This window comes from Eurypyga helias, unplaced genomic scaffold (genome assembly GCF_000690775.1).
Source record: "Eurypyga helias isolate BGI_N326 unplaced genomic scaffold, ASM69077v1 scaffold20468, whole genome shotgun sequence".
Lineage (NCBI taxonomy): Eukaryota > Metazoa > Chordata > Aves > Eurypygiformes > Eurypygidae > Eurypyga > Eurypyga helias.
In genome coordinates, this window is record NW_010265203.1 from 10,364 (window position 1) to 21,947 (window position 11,584).

The 11,584-nt window shown below is 48.2% G+C and overlaps 1 protein-coding gene across 1 annotated transcript in view; it reads left to right on the top strand.

The window, feature by feature from the left end:
• The window catches only part of EXOC7 (exocyst complex component 7), a 22,438-nt gene that overhangs the window by 37 nt on the left and 10,817 nt on the right, over nucleotides 1–11,584 (top strand). The window contains 7 exon segments of the mRNA XM_010156653.1: nucleotides 1–22; nucleotides 822–887; nucleotides 1,235–1,419; nucleotides 2,035–2,140; nucleotides 2,638–2,860; nucleotides 3,780–3,947; nucleotides 10,038–10,130. The exon segment at nucleotides 1–22 is cut by the window's left edge and continues 16 nt beyond it. Coding sequence (XP_010154955.1) covers nucleotides 1–22; nucleotides 822–887; nucleotides 1,235–1,419; nucleotides 2,035–2,140; nucleotides 2,638–2,860; nucleotides 3,780–3,947; nucleotides 10,038–10,130 — 863 coding nt within the window.

Here is an 11,584-nt window from a genome sequence, read left to right on the forward strand (position 1 = left end):
GGTCGAGGATAAACTCAAGCAGGTGGGACTGGGCTAGGGACCTGCTGCGGGTCCTGGGCCGGGGCCGCGCCCACGCTCGCAGCTTCAGCGCGTTGCCTAGGAGGTCTTCGCCGGGCCTGGGAGTATCCCGGGATCCCTAAGGGCCCGGTCACCCCGCCCCGGACCTAGCAGCATCCACAGGTCTCCTTCAGGGCCTAGGGCCGTGGTATACAGAGTCAAGGGGTATTTTTGCCCCCCACTTCAGGCCTGGGACTTCTCTCCTAGCACCTGGTAGCTTCGGGCGGGGTCTCCTTTCAGGTTCTCAGATCCAGCTTGTAAGGCCAGCTCTTGCAGGCTGCTTCCTCCACCCCTCCCCTTGCCCCCTTCAGCCATTCTCTGGGCTTCATTGACTTGAAAACAGCCCTTGGAGGTTGGTGTGTGTTGGCTGCTTGAGTTTGCAGCAGCGTGTGGGACTTGGGTGGTGCCAGTGCAACACCTGTGTTGTGTTATGGCGGGGGAGTGTGTGGTCTGAGTTATTGGGCCCTTGTGGGAAAGGTGTTAATTTTATATTAAGCTGTGACTTTAGTGTGCTAAGGCTTATGGAATTGAAGGGAAACGAATGATCCATAAAAACCTCACTCATTAACTTATGTGTCTCTCACCTCGGGTCAATTGCCCTGATTTTGGTTAAGAGGTGGCATATTAAAACGTGGCCTCCACATTGGGCCAAACCCGCCTTGCTGCAGTGGTCACCAGGATTTGTAAAAACTTAGTTGTAATGTTTAGTGCCTTAAATGGTTAGAGTTCAGAATTCAATGCTGTTTTTCTAATCCTGTTGATAGGAAGAAGAAACACTGTCCTTTATCAAAGAGAGCCTTGAGAAGAGTGACCAGCTTACAAAGAACATGGTAAGGAGGTTCTTGCAGTTCAGCCCTAATGTTGAGTTTACTTTTTCTTAGGAGAATCTGTTTTCAGGGATGTTATTGTGCCTGTCTGAGGAATACAGAGTAATGAACCACTTGCTCTGCATCTGTGTTTTACGCTTCAGTGGCTGGGCAAAGGGGTAAACTGGTAAATGTTTCAGTCCTAAGCTTCATTCCTGGGGAGATGAGGGCTCAAATGAGCCTTGTCTCTTAACAGTCTGCCTTCTCCCTCGGGAAGCAGTATTAATAGATTGTTAATAGACCTACTACCCTGCTGCATGGATCCATGTGTCAGGATGTCTTTAGCTCTCTGTTTCTCTCTTGGCTTGTAGGTTTCTATCCTCTCCTCCTTTGAAAGTCGTTTGATGAAGCTGGAGAACTCGATCATCCCTGTCCATAAACAGACAGAGAACCTGCAGCGTTTGCAGGAGAACGTGGAGAAGACACTGTCCTGCTTGGATCACGTCATCAGTTACTACCACGTGGCTAAGGACACAGAGAAGATCATAAAAGAAGGGTGAGTTGAGCAGCTAGATCTTGCTGGGGAGTTTCATCCTATTGAACTTTTGGGATAGAGGTGGGGGAGCTGACTCCACACACATCATATTCCTTGTACCTTTCCCACACTTTCCGCACCATCAGTCTGCAGTGAAGCTGCCTGACTTGACCTTCAGCAGTCCCCAGAGGGCAGAGTCTGGGCACACTCTGCACTGGTGTCTCTTCCAGGTTTTGCAGATGTGCTGCCATATGAATCTCATGAGCCTTAGTGGCTTCTTTTCTTTCCTCTGCCCTTTTACCCCCAAAAGGTTCTTGTCCTGTTGATGGTGCGCTCAGTCCCACCATCTGTGTCGCTGACAGAGATGTTGAACAGCACCAATCCCGGCCCCTGAGGAATGCCACTCGTCACTCAGAGTGGAGGTCTCCACTTCTGCACTTGCTGCATCGGTTGGGTATTCTGCTGTGGTGTTGAGTGGAGGCCAGAGGGAATCCCATGATCTCCGCCTCCTAGTTGAAGAAAAGGGAATTAAAATTTTCCTTGTTATTTTTATCCTGAGCTTGGTCTGGTGCTTTCTTGATACCTTCTTTCTTTGCTTCTCGTGGCACTGCTTTTGAGTTTTGATTTTACTTTCAGCCCCACTGGGAGGTTGGAGGAATACTTGAATTGCATGGACAAAATCCAGAAGGCAGTGGAATACTTCCAGGACAACAATCCAGACAGCCCGGAGCTGAACCGTGTGGTAGGTCTGGAACCTGGAGTGGGTGAGAGAGGGACAGACTTAGCCCTGTTGCTTGCCCTCCTGCTTCCAGAGGCTGCTGGCTTGCTGCCAGGTGAAGAGGTGTTTTGGGCACGGCCGAAGAAACGATTGTTTCTGTTCAAGCGTGCACCCCATGGCGTTCCTGCTTGTGGTGTTTCGCTCTCTGTGCGTTGCGCCCGCACAGGTGCATCTTGCATGTGGTGACGTCGATCGAACCTCCTCCTGAGTAGCTCCTTCACCTGGATGAGCAGAATGGGAGGTGTGTTTAAATCCCACTTGAAGACTGAGCAACTCCCAAGCATTTGGGTTTTTTTGAATTCGCTTTAAAAGTCCCTTAGTTCAGGGGTTGTTGGAGTTTGAAACATGTAATTGACAGTGTTAGAAATGCTGCAGAAAGCATGTTCTTACGCAGAAATACTCGTGAGTGACTGATGGTGGAAGCCCTGTGCTGCTTCTGTCCTTTTGCTGTTTTGTGCCAGAAATCCCTCTTTGAGAGGGGCAAGGAGTCCCTGGAATCGGAGTTCCGCAGCTTGATGACACGGCACACCAAGCCGGTCCCACCCATCCTCATCCTGGACCTGATCAGTGGGGACGATGAAATGGAGACGCAGGAGGAGATGTCTCTGGAGCACCTCCCAGAGAGTGTCCTGCATGATATCATCCGCATTTCTGGCTGGCTGGTGGAAAACGGCAGGAATCAAGGTTGGTAGTGCTGCGTGTTGTTCCCTCGTAGCTCTGTAGCGGATGAATGTTCTCCAACCACTTACCACGTGTGGTTGAGGCCCAAAGTAGGGTGTTGATGGAGCTGCAACTGTCCGGTGCTCAGAGATTATAAATGTGCAAGACGCTGGTCACCTCTTCCCATTTGGGAACTATTTCTGAACAGAACTTCTTGTATTAAATGTGACCAAGGGCAAGAGGAGCACGGCACAGGCTGCCTTCCTGGGTCAGTACAGGTCTCTTTCCTGTTCTGCAGCATCAAAATCTCCCTACAGCTTTATACTCCTTTATTGAGGCATCCTTTGGGAATGAATGACTTGGGAATGGACCTGTTAAAGGAAACCTGTGCTTTGACATACATACAGCTACCAGAATCACCCCCCACTTCCATGATTTATTTCTGAGTGGGGATTACTGTGCTTACCAAGTATGATGAACATCTTTAAAAGCTGCTTAAGAATTTTTCCACGATCAAAGGAGGCAACTCGAGCATATACAGCATATTTTGTTGGTCGGTTTGTGTTCCGCTTTCAAACGATGAGTGCCTCGCTTAGCTCTTGAGTGCCCTGAATCTTGAGAAGCGTGTGAAGTCTTGTGCTAGAAACTGAGCACTTGAATGGACAGTGTCTTGCACAAATATCTCCCATCAGTTCTACAACTGATGCACTCTTGGTAGTGGTGCACAGACTTAATGATGTGTGTGGTGGGAGGGCTGGAAGGAATGCTGCTGGGGAAGGAAGAAGTAGTTTGAAGCAAATAGGAGAGGCTCTGGGACTGACTTGGGGTCCCACATCAATGCTAGTAAGTCTACTTAGGGGCACAGTGTGTGTCAAGAAAGGTTTCTTTTACTATATAGTGTTCCCTGTTTACTTATAACCTTGTTTCTACTTTGTCTCCTTAGATTTCATGACTGTTTACTTCCAAATCCGCTCTGTCCAGCTCGACCGCTCCATCAAGGGCTTGAAAGACCATTTCCGTAAGAACAGCTCCTCCACTGGGGTGCCATATTCCCCTGCCATCCAGAACAAAAGGAAGGACACCCCCACCAAAAAGCCAGTCAAGAGACCAGGTGAGTCCCTGAAGCAGGGGATCACCATGCTGTGTATCCCCTTGCCTGGGTATCAAATACATATCTGCAGGCCCTCTCACTGCTGAGGTAGCCTCTGTGACTAGAATGTCCTTTTAGGACAGGAACAGGGGTGAGATTTTGGAAATAAGTAACCTCTCCTCTGCCCTGGATTCTGCACTGAGATTACAGACATTTTCTGTCTCTATCAAGTTGTCAGGTCTGTTCTCTGGGCAGTGTAAAGGGAGAGGGACCCTGATACAGGGAGAGGAAAGGCTGTTGCCTTGAAAAAGGAGAGAAGCAGAAGGATATGATCTGAGAACACCTGTCCTCAGCCCTGGAATATGGAATATAGACTGTGCCACATGAAAATAAAAAACTCGTATCTGATAGAACACATCACTTTAATCATTAGTTATGAATAGATTATTATGGTGTTAGGAACCCAAGAACTCATGGGGACTTGAGATGGGGACTAGGTAGGTGCCTAGAGAAAAGACATCTAAAGTTGTCTGAATTTTTGAAGTGCTGTTAAAGCTTTTGCCTCAGCCTGTCTTTGGAAGAGCTGCCAGTGTGGCTGGTGGGATATTCCAGCTCTCCTCATAACCCAGTCTTGCTGCGTCTTCTGCAGCCGGTGAGGCTGGTCACTACAGTGTACACCGGAGTGCAGGGCTGGAGTTCCCGTCTCTGGAATGTGCAATCTAGTGGGAGCACGACCAGAAAGGAGGGCCAGCAAAAGCTAGCACAGACCTCCTCCAGCAGCACAGTGGTATTGTCTCTCTGTCTGTCACAGCACCCTGTTGTCTCCTCTCTAATAGTGGTGGAAGTCAGAAAGTTCACATTTCTCTGGGTTTACCTGGCCAATACTCTCCCACCCTAATGTTTTTTTCCTGTGTTGTCCAAATACTCTTACTGGGTTCAGGAAAATAATAAGAACTGTGGGTAGGGAACTGGGAATGGATGGGATGGGGGGGAAAGGGAGGAAAAGAAATACCCATTTTAATTGTGTTGTGTTTATTTTTATAATCCTGATGTGAATGCAGTCCTCATCCCAGGTAATGTGCGTCTGTGTGTGTGTGTGCTGGCCCTGGTGCTCGCTCTCTTCACTTCTGTGCGTGGGGAGGCTTTGCTGGGCCTCTTCTTGCTAAAGCAGAGGGTGTGCCTGGGATATTTGGAAAGGGAGGGCTGCCTGGGGAAAGCCATGACATCCAGAGATCGGTCTTTTAAAATCAATCTGTGCCATTGCTGATGTGCCCTGGAGATGTTCCTGAAAGCTCGGGTTGCAGTTGGTGAATGCAGTCAGTCTTTGAATTTCAGTGGCTTTCCCCTGTCAGCAGAGAACCACCTCACAAGGGGATGTCTCACCCCACACTTGGCTTTCCTCTGGAGTTTGGCAGGTAGTTATTTGCATAAGAATATGCTAACAGTGTTGGCAGAGCAACATCCTCCCACTATGGAGAACCAGCTACGCTGCAGATGGCAGAACGACAGTGTTTAAAATTGCTTCTAGGCACAATGGCAGTCGCTTGTGTTCAGCTCCTGCCCAACAGCATGATTACAATGGGTAAAAATTATTTTCATGTGGTTCAGTCGCTCTCTGCTGGGAAGATGCCAGATGGGGATCTGCAGAGCCATGGGGAATGCAGGCTGCAGATGCTTTAGGTTTGGCCCACAGTTCTTGGTTATCACCTGATATTGAAAAGATCCCTGGGTTTTGATTGCTGTGAAGACAGCATGGTCAGCAAAAGTTTGAGCAGCCTGCCAAGTGGTAACATCCCCCCTGTGCTCTAAGTAAGCACTTGGAGGTGGAGGAGATCCTTTTTTTCATGGGCAGATTTAAAAAAAAAAATCACTAGGATTTTTTTAACGAGTCTTGGAACTTGGATGCTCACACAGGAAGAGGCGCCCACGTGTTTGAGAGCACAAGCATTTTTTCCCATCCAAAATGGATGCATTTGGGCATCCGAAGTTACTTGTCATGGTCTTGGCTGGAGATTTGCCAGGAGATTTTCATGTCTTTTTTGCCCAGTTTAATTGGAGTTTGTGAGCTGGACCAGGAAGAAGGTGCTGAGCGCTGTCTGAATGCACTCTCAGAGCTGACAGTGTATGAAGGAAAGAGCATTTCAAATGAGCTACTGGGGTATTGTTGATGCATTTGGGCATCCGAAGTTACTTGTCATGGTCTTGGCTGGAGATTTGCCAGGAGATTTTCATGTCTTTTTTGCCCAGTTTAATTGGAGTTTGTGAGCTGGACCAGGAAGAAGGTGCTGAGCGCTGTCTGAATGCACTCTCAGAGCTGACAGTGTATGAAGGAAAGAGCATTTCAAATGAGCTACTGGGGTATTGTTAATATCAAGAAGAAATAGTGGCTAATTTGTCTCCAATCTTCCGTGAACAAGGACAGGGAACCAGACTGGAGCCCTTCAAGGACAGGGGTGGTTAAACCTCATACACCAGCCCTCTCTTACAGCTAGTAAATTGTACTTAAGTGAAATTAAAAATGGAGAAAAATAGTCTTTGGGGAGAGATTCACTGGGTTTTCTGCAGTTCCATCAGCTTTCAAGGACAGCTCTCGAGGTGGAGGTCTTACACCCTCTTTGCACTGGCACAGCAGCCCTCTTCATAGCAACGTTCATCTGGTGGTGTTTGATTCCCCTGGTTTTAGCCTTTGTTCAGTTATGGACAAAGAAATTTCCTTCTGTGCTACTGCCTCAGGAAGTGAAGTTGTATCAATCTGGGCTTTAGACAAGGAGGTTTCCTTACGGTTCCAACAAGTGAGTTGATTTCCTTTGTCCTTAAGAATATCCCAGTGCACACCCCAAGGCACACTTCAATCTGTTGCAAGGGATAAATAACAAAACTAAATCTGATGTGCTACAACTTGTTTACCCACAAGGCAAAGGGCAGGTGAGGTTTTAGGGAGAGCAGAACAAGGCAGAGAACCCTGCCCTGCCCCAGGTGCTGTGTTGGATTCTGGAGATCATGCTCCCTATCCATGTGTTGTTGCAGAGGGTGTTTGTGTTACTGTTTTACTTGCTGGTGTACCCCCTACCCTCTCCTGTTGTTACAGCATGCAGTTGAAATTCTGACTGCTGAAGATTCTTCCAAAGCAGAGCTGTCTCTTCGGTGACGCTTGCCAAGTTGAACCAATGAAGCCATCTGTGGGCTTTTCTTTTTCAGTAGTTTACTGTTTGAAATGTCACCAGCCTAAGAGGGCAAGTGTGTTCATCTTCCCAAATCATCCTGCTACAAACATGCATGTCAAACATTGCTGCTTTGTGATGCCTCTAGACTCAGTGCTCTTCAGTTGGCTTGAGAGCAGCAGCTCTGCCTTGCTGGAGAAGGGTAGGGCAGAAGATGCCGGTGAGGGCACCCAGCCTGGCTGCCTACACGCAAAAGCCAGCGAGTGTTACCCGGTTTTATACAGATCCCTGCAGCTGGTGCTTAAGAAAAGAGGATGTGTTGCCCTTCTGCTTGGTTAGAAAACTGCCTAATGGAAGAGAGAAGCAGGAGAACAGTGTGCAACTGGAAAACTGCCTTGTATATGCCCAAAAGCCACTTTATTTAACAGTTGGGCCACAGGAGCAAAAGCTTCAGGTGTTTTTTGACTTCTGGGGGGTCTTTTGAAGCTCTAGGGGAGCCCTTTCCCAGTTTACCAATGTCCCAGTTTACCTATTGGTGAGGTGCTACCTGAAGGCAGGCTGTGGAGTCTGTGTGGCAGAATAAAGAGCCTGTTCCTGCTTCCTCTGTTGATCACTGCCTGGTTTGAAGTGATGCTTTCATTTGTAGCTGAAGTGCAGGCCCTTCTGGGTTGTGAGCTGCCTAATAGGGGAAAAAACCCTCATGGAACAAAAGCATTTGGCTTCCACTAGAATCCATTAAAGCTTAATTACAGCGCAAAGCGAGCGGGATGCGGCAGCGCTGAAGCGATGCCCGTGAACACTGAGCGCTCGGCGTGTGTCAGTGTGAGCACAGGTAACTGTGCTTCTGCAAATAAAATGCAGCAGAGATGGCTCAGCTCTCCTCCGACAAGCACTGTCGGGGTGGGCTGTGGAGACGTGCACAGCGTACCTGTCAAGTGAGATCCTGCTGACAGCAGCAGCAGTTGTACTGTCTGCTTAGTTTTCACACCAATTTACCATCTCTTTTTATGCCTTTTTTTTTTCACTCTCCCTGGATTCTTGAAAGTGGGGAAGATGAAAGAACTGGTAAAAGAACAGTACCTGGGTTGAACTGCTCTGCATCAGCTGGGCCCTGGTAACAGCAGTAAGGGCTTAGTACATATCTCGGGAGCTTGCTCCAGCTCTGCTTCCTCAGAGGAACTTGCTGTTGTGCCCAGGCTCTTAAGGTGTCTGAAAGTAGCTAAGAATAAAGTGTTAGGTGTGAAGAGCATCGGGAAGCTTGGAAGAAGAGGCACAGCCCTCTCGTTCATCATCTGGCAGAAGCCAGGAGCAAATGCATAAGCACAGCAAGGGTGTAAATCTTCCCACCTCCCTGGTGTGGGTCTAGAGAGAAGTTTCCAGCTAGAAGAATGTTTTATGGATATGTTGTTTGTGGTTTGTTTTTTTTTCCTCTAAGTGGTTGGGAACACTCTGAACTGGTAGAAGAAAAATGCTGCCAGTGAAACGTGCTTTAGGAGCCATGCTCTGTGATTAGTAATTGCACCAGGCCATGCCTCTCCGTAGTTCAGTGGGAACTCATCTCTCCTGCTCTCCCCCGTTAGAGATGCACTGTCTGAGGAGCTTGAGCCTTCCTTCCCCCCACCATGTATCCCTTTATGGGATGAAGCTGTCCTGCCCCCCAGGATGATGTTCTGCAGCAGTGTGTACTTGGGCTTCCCCTCAGGATAGCGGTCCTCAGCATTTGGGAAGCCAGCACTCATTTCCAGGTTGCACTGTGGCTTACAGTTACTGGTGGGAGTAGGGATTTTCTGCATGTTTGGAGTATTTATTACTTGAAAGCGGAAGAACAATACTTAATTTTGGCAACAGCGTTTTTATTTCTTAGATCCTTCTTCATTTACTCAGCCCAGTTCTGTTTCTTCTGGGTCTCCTATAGAAACTCCTTCTACCTTCCCAAAACTTTCTGTTCCCTGTTGTGCAGGCAACAGCAAAACGCTGCTGTGAGAGGGTGTCCGTGTGCTTGTGATAATTGTAGCTCGTTGCATGACGACTAACCTTTTAATGTGGAACCAGTGCTTAGTCTTCAGTTGTCACATTAAAGCTTTGTTTTGTGCTTTCTAGCCATATAGCCAGCGTTGGCTTTTGTTCAGTTCTGTCTGGTTTTTGTGTGTGTTAAGTATAAATCTTTAACCCAGTGTTATTTTTTTTTCCATGGTTTTAATTGATTTGCAGTTCCTTACAAGAGAAGTGTCTTGGGGATTAGGGTGACTTAATGCAAGTTAGACATGGGCGGGCAGCATCCATTATTCTATCATCCCTGTAATGGGAATTGCTGCTGCAATTGCTCTCTTGAGCCCGGAGGTTGTCCCCCTTTTATCCCTTCCTGTAATGCCAGAGATCATTCCTTGTCTTGGCTGCGGGGCTCCTGGTGGGTCTGTATTGAGCATGCTCAGAAAACACCCCTCGAAAGGGCACCTCTTTCCGCAGCTCTAAGCAGACGGCTGCAGTCGTGGTTCTGGGGAGCAGGCAACCTGTTGCTGGACAGGAGTTGTACTGCAAAGCCCTGCTTCCACAGCTGAGGAAAAGCAATAAGCCTTGTATGCTTGGATGTGAAGCACTGGCCTAAACAAACTCCTGACAGGGGAGGGTGCTTTGTTGCTTCCCCCCTCTGATCGTGTTTTCTCACCCAGCCATACCACCTCACCGAACTGAGCATTCCCTGATTCTGTAATCCTGTCTGGAATCCATACCACCGCCCTCAAAACAGGGAAACAGGCTTGAAATGTCATTGTATCTGCACGCTTGGACGTCAGTTTGGGGTTCATGTCCCTGTACTGAGCATGCTCATTGGTGCCCAGCATCCTCTTGCTGGGCCCAGGTCACTTGCTGGTGGAGGGCTGGTGTTCTGGGTTTGTTTTCTTTCACTCATTTTCTAGGTCTTCTTGTCTCTTCTCTCTGGCTCTGGTGACAGGCACAATCCGTAAGGCTCAGAACCTTCTGAAACAGTACTCTCAGCATGGTCTAGATGGGAAAAAGGGGGCCTCTAACCTCATTCCTATGGAAGGTAATCACAGCTCTAGCTACTTCACCCTTGACTTTCTTTGTGTATCAGCCTTGCTTTTCCAGGTGGGACTTCCATTGGCCTAGTGCTTGGTGGGCAGCATTGGAGAGGTACAGCTATCCTTTGGGAACCAAGGAGATGCTGAAGGGCCACATTTTTTTTTGCTGAACTTAGTGGCTGAATTTCAAAGTCTCTGTAAACATGAGAACAGGTGGAGAGGAATGTTATCTTCAAGCAGTTGACCCACCACAGCCACCTGGCTAATGGAAGCTCTGCTCTGATGACATCAGCTTGTGGTGTTTCTGTTCTCTTTTCTTTTTGCCTGGACCTTGAGACATCCAGTTTCCTAGTGACCTTTTCAAACCTGATGCTGAAGTGTCAGACCACAGCTAGCTCAGTGCATCGTGCCTGTGCATCCCCTCTGTGGACACCTACCTAAAACGTTGTCTTCTGCTGTCTGATCTCCTCTGTTTGTAGAGGTTGTACCAGATAAGGGAGAAGAGGTCTCAAAGCATCTGTAAGACCTTTCTGTCTCCTGCTGCATGTGCATCCAAAGTAGATCTCTTCAGCACTAATTGTAGTCTACTAAATCCCAGATGATGGCTAACGTCACTCATCTGGAGGGAAAACAATTCTTTTGGTGAGCAGGAGATGAGCTTTGACTTTGGATTTGTAACAGTTGTGGGTACTAATTGCACTTCTGGTACTTGCTATCACATTCAGAACTTATGGCAAGATGTTCAAAGGATTCCTGTGGTCCAACAAACTGCTTTAATTTGCACTTCTCATCAGGTTTCAAAGGGTTGCTACCGCTCCATAGCCCAACAAAGGGATTTGGTCAGGTAGCATTCCTGGGACTGTCTAGGGAAAAGTATCCATCAGATCAAATAAGCCAAGCTTGAAGCGGCTTCCAGCCAGTGTGAGCATCCATGCTGTAACCACCCTGGATAAATTGCGCCTTCTGTTTGTGCCGGCTGACATCTCACTAGGTCATGAGCATGATTTACGAGTTAAACACCTTTCCGATACCCTGAGCGACAAGCATGGGCCAGCTGCTGGTAAGTACCATGTTGTCACTTCATAACAAGCTGGCTAACATCCCTTCTTTTCAGCATGTGTCACAGTAGTTCTGTAGCCAGTGGCTGATCATCTGTGCGGGCAAGCCTGGAGCATAGGCCTTCTCTGGCTAAGATGCTCTGGCTCAGTAGAATTCACTCCTACTAATCACATGCACCCCAAGCCGTCAAACAGAGAACCCCAACTTTGTCCAACCAGACACTGGTGGCCACCATGCTGAGGGGCACTTTCCTATCGGTAGCTCCTGGCCTGTTGGATGCTGAAGTGATCATGTGCGGCGTGCGATACAGTGGGCAGCTCCACTGGTCTGTTAAACCACATCACCTTTGTGTGTCTCCTGCTGACCATAACTCTTAAATGATCAACCTGTCAGTGTAGGG